General features: G+C 41.5%; 1 protein-coding gene across 4 annotated transcripts in view; it reads left to right on the forward strand.

Moving 5' to 3' along the window:
- Positions 1-12,302, forward strand: part of NAV1 (neuron navigator 1) — a 436,382-nt gene that overhangs the window by 187,230 nt on the left and 236,850 nt on the right. For all 4 annotated transcript variants that reach the window (XM_072137230.1, XM_072137232.1, XM_072137231.1 and 1 more), the window contains exons 7-9: positions 5,482-6,139; positions 6,216-6,578; positions 7,466-7,507. In XM_072137230.1, coding sequence (XP_071993331.1) covers positions 5,482-6,139; positions 6,216-6,578; positions 7,466-7,507 — 1,063 coding nt within the window. The remainder of the gene's footprint in view (positions 1-5,481; positions 6,140-6,215; positions 6,579-7,465; positions 7,508-12,302) is intronic.

The following is a 12,302-nucleotide window of genomic DNA, read 5'->3' on the forward strand; positions in this document are numbered from 1 at the left end:
TTGTGCGGGTTGTCCTAGGTATGGCAATGCCCAATATGTGGCAATAATCTACAAAAAGTATCATGCATCTTATCCCGGGTACACGAATATCCCATAAGAAAATAATCTACAGGCTGGGTACATACTTGTTACAGTCCAATATGCAGTCAGGTTTGGGTTTTTTTGTACTGGTACTTCATATTGGTACAGGGATGCTGTTGTGCCCATGTATTGTTGTTAATACAAGGATGTCTGTCTTGTCCTTGTACTTAACACACAATCAGGGCCGGTTCTAGACAAAGTGGGGCCCTGGACAAAACTAAAAGTGGGGCCCCAAAATAAAACTATTATATGACCAGTCACAGTCAGTAAGAGGCTCCCTTTAGTATGGTAAAACAAGCTGTAATATGGGAGAATTTTTATAAGAGATAGATGAGCAGCACAGTGTCTCAGTGGTCAGCACTACAGCCTTGCAGCGCTGGTCAACATCTGCAGAGAGTTTGTATGTTCTCTCTGTATTTGCATGTGTTTCCTCCGGTTCCTCAGGTTTCATCCCACACTCCAAAAATAACTGATAGGTTGAATAGATTCTGAGCCCCATTGGGGACAGGGACTGATCCGGCAAGCACAGTGTAGCACTGCGTAATGTGTGCGCGCTATATAAAAAAAGAAATTATTATTTATAATTATTATGATAGAAGATAAATATGAAATATAGAGATTTCTAGATGCAGAACTATAAAGAACTAAAAAGATGATATATACAGTAGATGGATATGAGAGATAAATACAGTAGAAGAGAGAGAGAAGATTGATTGAAAAATAGATAGAGATAAAGCGAGATATATGAATGGTCAGATTATATGAGATGGATAACTAGACAGATAGATATATAGACAGGAGGGTAAATGATAGCATCTCCACCCGGGAATTCAACCAAGGGGTATTAACCATTTCACTGCCAGACATTTCTGGATATTTTGTTGCGTTACTGGCCAGAGCAATTTTTACAATTTTGAAGTTTAAAAATAAAATCGAAAATACAGCAAAAAGATAAAGTAAAAAGATAAAGATAAATAAAGTAAACCCAACAAACCACATATTTTCTGCAAGCAGACAATTGCCCCATTTTCAAAATTGCATATAAGAGTTTATAGACATAGGCGCCTTCATGCAATTTTGATTCAAACTGAAACATTTTATAAAAAATGCTTAAAATTTGACTTTGATGGCAAAAAATGTGCTCCAAGCAGAAAATATTTTCCTTCACATCTCCTAAATGTAATAGATGGACATGTAGAGTTCACAAATGTCCCATATTGATATGTTCACATAAATAAATCCACATAATATCACTAAAACTGTAATTACTAGATATCTACTTTTCAGCTACAAATTTTAAGACAGTCACAACCTGAAAAATATAGCAATAGAATAGAATAAAAAGTAAAGGCGCCATAAAACCTATAGAATTTTGAAAGCAGAAAACCAGGTGATGCATTTGGCAATTAACATTCACAATTTCCTCTCAAATATGTACAAATCCAGAATACTTATATAAAGAAAATATACTTTCCTAAAAGAGTAAGATGTGAGGAGATCATACCCCACATGTGTATATTCACAAAAATATGCAGCAAAGGGAACGTTAAAACCACAGGGGGCACCAAACTATTTGTTCAGAGTTTGTTCAGTGTCTCAGTTTTTCATGCGCGTTTTCAATGCAATTTCAATGCGTTTTTCACGCGCAGAAAATGCGCGTGAAATGGACTCAGGACCGAGCTCTATCTTTTCTATGGCAATTGATGCGTGAAAAACGCATTGCACTTGCATTGCACTTGCAAGTGTCTCAGAGTGCAATGCATTTTTGATGCGTCTCCGTAGACTTGTATGGTGCGTTTTTCACGCGCGTGACTTGCAAAAGTAGAACATGTCGAGATTAAAAGGCACGTGTGTGCGTGAAAAAAAATGCAAGTCTGAAAAGACCCATTGATTACAATGGGTCAGAGTGCAATGCAAGTTCTGCGCGTCAAAAGCACGCGCAGAAAACGTGCGTGAAAAACGCAATGGTAACCCAAATATATAACTATATATCCATAATACAAACTAATGAGATAATAAAAGTCACTTTAGATGTGCACCAATGTATTAGTCGCACAATAACAGAACCCTCCACGCTTCATTAGAATTTGAGTGAGAACGTCATAACATAGGTGTTAATAATGGAGGATGGTGTGCAATAAAAACTTTATTCCAGAACATGTGTGTGTTTTTGGTGTAACATGTAGCTTTATGGACACGTTCTGGGTCGCGGTTAATATGTAGCGACATTAGGTGAAGAGGATCGAATGTTCATCTTATCAGTCAATTTTTCGCAAAAATTAGTATTGGTAGATCATTTAGCTGCAAAAGGTTGTGACATGGGGGAAGAAATCATGGTATAAAATTTCTGACTGTTGCGCTGCAAATGTGATACGAGCAGCTACCCGGACATGAAGTGCTGACGAGAAGGGGATCATTGCTATTGCTAAACATGAGAGGTTGGGGCCCATGATTCCAATAGAAATGGAGTCACAAGAAATTCTGCATGAAGTTTGTAGAATTATAAGGATGTTTTTTCAACAATAAATGGGAATTATTTTTCATGGAAATAGAAGAATCCCCTGAAAATAATACCTCGTGCCTCCTTAGTAGCAAAAATTAATATAAGACACTGGGGCACATTTACCTATCCGTCCTGTGTGTTCCGCGAAACTGCATTGTCCAACTGGAATGCACATTGTCTTGTGACACAATTTAAATCCTAAATGCTGCGCTCAGTCCGAATCAGTTGGATCGTCCGACGGCACAGCCCCCCCCCCCCCCGCGATTTCTGTTGCACGAAAGCCAGTGCAATCCGATCGCGTGTGACACAATCACCAGTTAAATTCCTCTCCTTTTTCTAGAGTTATGAGGCGTAGAACTTTTAGGTGCTATTTTTCCAATTTTCATGAAAATTGCCAAAACTCACATTTTGAGGGACACCTGGCTTTCAAGTGACTTTGAAAGGCCTAAATAATAATAAAACATCATAAATTACCCCATTATAGAAACTACACCCCTCAATGTATGTAGAACAACTTCTATTAAGTCTATTAACGCTAGTGCTTCACATGGGTTAAAACAAAATGGAAGTGTGATTTTGAAACTCTAGAATTTTTTTGGAAAATACATTAATTTAGGCTAAAACTGACACTTTCATTTCTCCTGAGTGCACCGATACCCCATATGCGGTGGTAAAGTGCTGTATTGGCACATGGTAGGGCCATGAAATGGAAGCAGCACCATTCATTGCACATTGTACAGGCTATAAAATTTTTAAATTTTGTTGGTAATGCGAACATATGAGGGCTAATTATTTGCGAAGTGAGATCCCGGGTGTTAGTGCTGGGTCTGGGCTGTGATGTCACAGCCGACACCAGCAAGACCTGATGTCCTGAAATCTTCTTCTGACGTGCCACCATAGAAAGGCGTTGTGTCAGAAGAAGTACCGTTAATGAGCGCTGTAGGGTGGTTATTAAGGTGTTAAACAACTTCAATCCAAGTAATGCCTCATGCACATGATGGCCTCTGTAGAGGTCTATGCTAGCAAGTAACAGTACGGTGGTGAGCCCACAGTGTCTTACCACACCATGACCGAGCTGCTCGGTTTTAAATGGGAAGGGGTGAGTAGTACTTACCCCTCCTCCCCCCTGTTCCCTTCCCTCCTCCCCGGCTATATTCTTCACCGGGGTATGGCCTGGGTGTGAGCCTTATTAGGTTTGTAAGAGTAAAATAATAGTATGTTTTAACTTCAAGTGATCCATATGCACATACTCAATCAGTAAATCAACATACATTAAGTATAAATGTAGAAAGGTGTATTATTTTTCTCTTTCCATAGCTTATATCATGTTTATGGGGAAGGGGGCTGCATTCCGAAGTCTGCTATGGGGCCCTGCCTTTTCTGGTTACGCCTCTGCAAGAAACACAGCTGTTAGCATCTATATATGGAGGGTTGTTACTACTTGCTACACAACTCCTTCCTGATGAAGAAAGCTGTGTTGTTTTGAAACATGTTGAAGAGAAGTGTTCTCTTAGACAATCATACCTCAAGTGATGGAAATGTTTGTGGGAACTAGCTGGCAGCCGGGGCTGTTCCTCGCTTGTTTCTGTGTCTGCAGAAACTCAAGTAATTGCCTTTTTGATCGCCTACATCCTGCCACCTAATGAGGCTAATGCCTAAGACAAATTGGCACCACATCAGTGTATTCAGATCATAATAAGAAAAAGCTACTGAGATTTATTTGATTTACATTTTTTCCCCCCACAGTTCTACAATTGAATACATTTGCATATTTGCAGTAGATGGGTCATATTCAAGTGGGTGACTTCCTTGCGTTTACCAGCGAAGTTTGCAAATAGTGGTTATCAATATACCGTATATATAATAGAGTATAAGCCGAGACCCCTTTTTTAACACAAAAAATTGGAAAAACCTATTGATTCGAGTAAAAGCCGAAGTTGGGGAATTCATTGGTGACAGCCCCCCAGTATATAGCCTGCCAGCCCCCTGTAGTATATAGCCTGCCAGTCCACTCTAGTATATAGCCTGCCAGCCCCCTCTAGTATATAGCCTGCCAGCCCCCTCTAGTATATAGCCTGCAGCCCTGCCCCCTATATATGCCTGTAAGAAAATAAACAAAAGGTGTACTCACCGTTGGACACCCCCCAGCAGGTCCTCATCAATCAATTGCGACCCTGGCATCAGCATGGTTCTTTGCAGGCCTTGTGACATCAGCCGCTCGCTGACATCATAGTGGGTGCCAATGCCGGCGCACATAGTAAAACTTTCGGCCTGCGGCTGACGTCACAATGCATGTGACGGACTGGGACACGGAGCCAATGCCAGGGCCGTGATATCTCGAGTAAAAGCCTAGTTATGGGTTTTCTGCACATTTTTTGTTCTCAAATACTCGGCTTATACTCAAGTAGATATGGTACTTGCTGTTTGTGGTTTAGGTGAATTGTGCTAGTTATACTTTGTGTGTATTTGCATATTAAATACTGACGCATGAAAGAAAATTTAAGTTATGGCTTTTGGAAAGGTGGGGAGTGAAAAATGCGGTTAACATAGCAATCCAATGCAAGTAGAAAATAACTCTCCTATATAGCTTTGCACTGCTTCATAGAGATGGAAACAGGTCGATTCCCATTGCTACTTAAATCCCTTCCTCATCCAATCCTTTCTCTTCCATGGTTGATCCTAACGGATATGTCTTTTTTCTTTTTTGCAACCTTTTAAACTATGCTACTGGGAATAACCATTTAAATAGACAAATTACTATATGAGGTATAATCCATAAAACAAAACAGTCAGGAGATCATTAACCACAAATGTGTATAAAAAAAATCTTGGAAATACTAATCACTATTAATTGCTGTAATTATTATATTCTAATTATTATCTTGTTTGTTTTTCAGCACCTAAGTCTGATCAAAAAGCAGCTGATAAGTCAAAACTTACACTAAAAACCTCTGGGCTACAGCGGTCATCTTCAGATGCAGGACGAGATCCCCGTTCACCTGATGCTAAGAAACCTCCATCAGGCATTGCTCGCCCAGGATCTTCATTTGGTTACAAGAAGCCAGCCGCTCCTTCTTCTCCACTCACTGGCAACTCAGCCACACTAGGTAAAACACCAAAATCTTCAGGGATTCCTGTGAAACCTGCTACAGGGTCTGTAATTGGGAACAGGAAAACTAGCTTAGATGTTACAGGAGCACCAGAGCCTGGATTCCTTTCTCCATCTGCTCGCACCAATATACAGTACCGTAGCCTTCCACGGCCTGCAAAATCTAGCTCTATAAGTGTTACTGGAGGTAGAAATACCAGCCGGCCACTAAGCAGCAGTGTGGATGCTAGTCTTATGCCAGTGCAAGGAAAGGCAGTGGGGACTCCGTCTTCCCGTCTTAAAGAGCCATCAAAACTTGGAGGAGGTCGACTGGGTGTGAACCAAACTGATCGGGAGAAAGAGAAAGCTAAAGCAAAGGCGGTAGCTCAAGACACAGAATGCAGAACAAACACAACTCGTCAAGTAGAAGCAAATGTTAAAGAAGGAACCCCAACTACCTCTCATAGGTAGGCTTACTGAATTTCTTAATATTTTGTGTTTTTTTTCTTAATCACACTGATCACATTTCCATCTTTATTTTAGGGCTATTACAAAACCCTTTGTGAAGACACCAACATTATCAAATCTAGATAAAGTCAACTCAAACAGCTTAGACTCTACTCACTCTGTTAACGAATTAGCACAGAATAAACAGCTTGAACTTCCTACAGGTGTTGCTTGTCTGACACCAAGTCCGGCTCCTATCTTAAACATCAATTCTGCCAGTTTTTCCCAAGGATTGAGTAATCTCAAAATGTACCCAAAATTATCTGGATTACATCGCAGCATGGAGTCCCTTCCACTCACTATCAGTATTTCTCCTGCCCAGCATACTAGAGATGGTGATGAACCAATCCCAGATACTGGGTGGAATGATAGCAACCTCATGTCATCTGCACCAGAATGGTAATTATTTTTTTTGTTGCAAAAATGTATTTAAAATACTGAAATTTTTCAAATTCCGTTAATGGTTTGGTCTTTTATTGCTACTTTCTTTTTAGATTTCAGCCTACTTTCAATCCCGTAGTGATAAAGATAAATTTACGCAATAAAGATAATTTTTTTTTTTTAAACCCCTTACTTTTCTATTTTACTCAGTTGTATTGCTGTTTTAGCTCCTATCACTCCTATCAGTGATGGTCATTGTAAAATTCCAGAGTGTGGGTGGGACTCTCTAAGTATACACATTATGATCCTTCTAGTTCTGTTTGGTGACAATGTGGTTAGATTATCTGGGTACAGGTTTATATACACTTTCATTTACCTTCTGAACATTCACTAGTATCTGACACATAGAAAAAGAGATGTGACAGATCAGAAATGATGAGATCCATGAGATGCATATAACACATTACATTTTCCCCTCTGCTATCACAGCTATTACATACTGTCAGTTCTACTATATACCTCCCTTCCTCTGCCCTGTATAAAGAACTTATCTTCCTGTAGCTTGTAGCTTTTCACTCCTCACCCAGCTGCCAGCAAGGAGTCTGTGTCTGTGTCAGTGAGAGATCTATCCAGGAATGCAAGGGGAGGGGCGCCTGCAGGGAGCAGAGGGAGAGAGAGAAACTCAGTGAAGCCTCAGGCAAGACGGCTGCCCACCCTAAAGTCAGAAAATACAGGGTCAGAAACAGGGGCAACTAAAATTGTGTACACTAGGACTGATAGAGACAAGTTGGAATTACTCAATATCTCTTTATTGTCTTTCTATGTATATTTATATGACTATTTGGTTGCTCCAAATGTCCAGTATTATAAATAATCTAAATCATATATTGTATGTGCTTCCACAGTTCTGCCCAGGACCGAAATACCTTGCCAAAAAAAGGATTAAGGTATGTGAGTTTTGGTTTTGGTATACTTACATTTGGAAGAACAGGCAGAGGGGGACAGTCTTTTAGATGGAGTAAAGAGAGATGAGCATACAGCATTATGTAATCTTTAATCTTTCCAACTGAGAACAGCTTCCGATGCTGTAGCTCATTTTGATTGCAATTAACCTTTGCTGTATAATCTCTTGCTAGTATTTGTACTTACAAACATTCACCAACTTACATAGATATAAAGCCAGATAGTGGTTAGAAGATGCTCTTTTGAATGAACCTCATTTATAGGACTTCTAATGTTTTCCCAATTTTACTGAATAAAAGAAAATCTTGTAACTTTCAGCAGCACCATCTTTTCAGAGGCATAACAATATATTTTGCAGATGACAAATCTGGTTAATATCTTATTTTTTGCAAGAAGAGTTCTTTTTGGCAGTCTTATTTTGGAGCTCATAGCTTTTTTGTCACTTTTTAGAGTATTTTTTAAAGGGTATTGATAAAAAAATATATTTTTTCGTGTTTTATTCCGGTTTGTTCTTAAGTTGAATTTGCATGTAAGTCGGAACTGGTATATTTTATAATTGTAACCCCAGCCAAATTTATTTTGGTCTCTGTGACAATTGGATTTTAAAAATATTGTATTCTTATGAGAACCAGAATTAACAATAAAGCTTAGTTGCAGACACCTTTGATAACTATTACAGCTGATCAAATCAAGATAAAAAACACAAATTCAGGCGATCTCCTACTTAAGAACACCTGACTTACAGACGACCCCTAGACTGTAGACACAAATTCAGGCGATCTCCTACTTAAGAACACCTGACTTACAGACGACCCCTAGACTACAGCCTGAATTTGTGTTTTTTATCTTTTTTTTGTTAAACTCATTTTATTGTATTAATAGAATACATACGAACACAGTACAATATTAAGCATATAGTATTATACAGATAGCTGCAAGATCTATAGAGCAAACTTAGCAGGTCCACACAGTGGGTTTCCGTTTCAGAACCTTGTATGCATTCTGCATTCTATTAGATGTGAGATATTAAACAGATATTGCAGAGTATAAAAATTGTAAACTAAACAAAACAGTGGTGGAAGAACAGAACCAAGTAGTAAAAGATCCATCTCGGCTGCAGTTGTATAGGTCTCTCCCATAGCATCTTTCCTGTGTGGTTCAAGATATGTTCTCAGTTGGTCCCAGAGGTCTTAAGATCACAGTTTAGGGGGTTAAGATAAAGCTTGAATAGCATCAGCTAGGTAATTTTTTGTTTTGTAAATTCTTTTTATTGATTTTTTTTCATTTTATAACGCACAAAACATACTTTAACATGATATCCATATAAGGCTGCATTCATACACAGGTATGGGGGATGTATATTCGGCCGACGTATGTACGGCCGATTTTAGTCCCCCATGCACTTCTATGTGCTCACGTCATGGTACACGTGCGGCACCGTACCGCTCCGTAGCCCGGGAAAAGATAGGACATGTCCTATCTTTTCCCGTATTACGGCACCGTGGCCCATATGTTCCTATGGAAAGGGGCGGGGGTGAGCAGCTGTAAACTATTTTCATATATATCAGTTTTCCTTATTCGTTCATTCACTTAATTACTCCAATATAAAGTGTTAGAATTTTCTTTACTTCAAATTATTTTATATCCCCCATCTTAACTCTAATATAGTAATAATAAATTATTTCCTTAAAGGGGTTGTGTCACCATAGCAAATGGCTGTAATTGGGTCCAATGCATTGTGACAAGTACTTTCACCATTTACACTTATTACAAAATATGCAGGCTTACTGAGATAACTCCTTTTGTCCTGGTTGCTGGCGCCCTCTAGTGGTAGCTGTGTCCCGTCCTGAGCAACAGCTGATCTGGCCGAGTCTGCGCACAAACATTCCACCAGCTGCTCTGCACTACAGATCACTCCACACTGAGAGATCACCTGACACACTGCAGCCAATAGGAAGTGAGACATGGGGGCAGAGAGCTCAGCCGTCTACACCAGTGAATGAGGTGATTTCCACTGCTCCACAGTTGCTTCCAGCAACAGATACAAGGTAACTGGAGACATACATGACTATCTGCTGCCCAGAGGAGTCCCCCATAACATGGATCATAGCAATATAGCAGCCCTTCCTCCCTCCACCATTAGTCAGGTCACACAGGAGGCTGCAGAGATAACACAAGTAACAGGCTGAGCTCTGACCTCTCCTGATGCATCTCCTGTACTCTCCACCATTCACTGTCCCTCCATGTTACACTGCTGTCCTGTCCCTGACTAGCAGGGAAGTAGCTAAAGTAACATGTGAGAAGCTGTCACCTATTTATCTATACATCCATGCATGTCAGCCTGACCGACCATGATGCTGTGAGAATACATAGTACATGTGTACTATGTGCAGTGTCCTGTGTAATGTGCAGGGGGCGCCAGATTCAGGATTTCTGGCGCACGTTCTTCATGAATCTTGTGCCCCCTGCACTGCTTTGACAGACTGCACCAACTTTTTTTTGGTGCACTTTTAACATGGGGCATATGACACATTTCTATTGGACTGCTATTGGATCAGTAATGCAGGGACTATTTGAGCACAGCAGGTGGAAGGAGACTCTGAAGGCTGAGTGCTCTGTAACACTGAGTTGTGCAATAACTGCCGCTGTCAGTGCTGTGCATGTGCCTGGCTAGGCCCCTCCCACATCTGCTTCTGTGTGGAGCAGAATAGAGGCTGAGCAAGCATCATAATAACAAATAGAAAGGTATCTTTAATTCCAGGTGACCTTTACAAATAGATTTTTGAAATATTTTAACCTCTTTGACAGCTTTTTGCAGTCAATTGTTTCATGGCATAACCCCTTTAAGTCCCTTTCTGCCGTGCCGTACTATTACAGCACACGTCCGGAAGGGGCTAAACCCCAGACAACTGTAGCAGTTTGCTCTTGAGTAGTGGGCCACAAAACCTTTTGAAAGGTGCAGAAGACTAATTAACAGCTGCACAACCTTTTGAGGCAATCACTGCAATCAAACGATTCCTGTAACAAAATATTAAGTCAGTGGTACTATAATTTCTCTCCAGGGTGGTTTCAATCCTATTGAAGCATGCTTGAAAAGAAAAAATCTGCCTTTCATTTATTTATTTAATCTGCCTTTCATTTGCTCCTACAAACACATTTTATACACTCTTAAGCGCTCATTTATACACTTTGCGAGAAACTGAGAGGTGTCATGTGGGAGAACTGCTATCTGCCCTACAGGCAGATAAAAAGTACATGGTAAAAGCCCTGGATTTGTCTGCAGTAACCCAAGGGTTAATGCAGACATGTGGTAAGCAGGAGTAGTCTGTTTGGTCTATGTTGGCCTTGCTAGCATAGACACCTTTGTAATGTCTGTACTGGGCCTCCTTATTAAGGAGTAGGGGTAGGCTGGTAGTGGGACTCCTACTCCATCCGGGCTTCAGTCCTGAGTTTCTGTATAGCACACAGGTGCGGGTCACAGACCTTGTTAGAGCCCGATTTAGACTGCAGGCCAGAAGCAGTAGGTGAGGCACTACCTGGAGAGCTGAAGGCTGGACCGTGTTCACACAGCAAAGGTCACTGAGTGTCTCCTGATATTCTGCTGGCCAAGAGCATGTGCCAGGCAGCCTGGTACATGTATAGTTAGGTGCTGTTATTGTATAAGGCAGTGCCCAGCCGGGCAGGGTTTATTTATGTATTTTGTATGTGCCTAAGCCAAGGCTGAATTTGTGTTTTGACATAGAAGTGTGAATAAACACTTGATTTTTGGACCTTAACTCTCCGTGTGTCCCTGTTTCCTTCACTGCTATAAGGCATCTACCAGAGCAATTCCCCACACATGGTGGATTGGTGCGGGCAAAGTGCAGTGAAGTACACAATAGTTGCATGTCCTGGATGTCGACAGCGCTGAAGCTGCAAGCCACAGCCATGGAAGGGTTAATAAACAGCTTGTCCAGTCCGATGTGCAGCAGCAGGAAACAAACAGATTGCTGCTCCAGCAGGTGACAACCCTGGCAACTGCTCAGCAAAGGACTGTCCCACCACTGACTGTGAAAGACGCCAGGAAAGAAGTCCGCAAAGCCATGTGCAACATCCCCCACCGGGGCCCAGCCTTTTCTCGGGGCCTGGAGTCAGCCGGGGCCCGCAGTACCTGAGTGGCTGGCGGTTGCGGCCTAGGCACGCTAGAGTCACGGTGCTTGGTATGGGGAACCGGAGGGCTGTCCTACAGCCTGGCAGGTCTCCAGCAGGGTGGTGTTGGCAAGAAAAGATGAGGGAGCGGCTGCTATGGCGGATCTCCCTGGGGCAACCCTTCTAGTCTCTAGAGGATGAGTCTCTGTGTGGTGGACAGGGTGCCCGTGATGGTGACAGCCGTAGTAGCAGGGACCAGACGGAGGCAGACGTTGAACAAAAACAACTTACAGTTCTTTATTGGAACCGACAGGAACCGCAGCAACGTGCCTTAACAAAATGGTGGAGTACTGAGTTGTACTTGGAGGTAGCCACAGGAGGTAGATCGCCAGCCTGGATGCAGAGGGCAGGCTGGGAGGTAGCTGTGTCCTAATAGGAAGCTTCAGCTTGTCCTGGAGTGGTTCAGGTATCACCCTGGAAGGTAGGATGATATCCCTTTCCTCTCTCTGTCTAACTCACTGCTTGGTCTCACTGAACTGACTGTTGGAAATCTCCAACCGTCACTTTTTCTCAGCTCTTGCTCATGTGGTGGTTACTCCTCCAATTACATCCCAGCTTACAATACATTAGGATAACACATGTGATTGGATG

This window comes from Engystomops pustulosus, chromosome 2, assembly GCF_040894005.1.
Source record: "Engystomops pustulosus chromosome 2, aEngPut4.maternal, whole genome shotgun sequence".
NCBI classification, from domain to species: domain Eukaryota; kingdom Metazoa; phylum Chordata; class Amphibia; order Anura; family Leptodactylidae; genus Engystomops; species Engystomops pustulosus.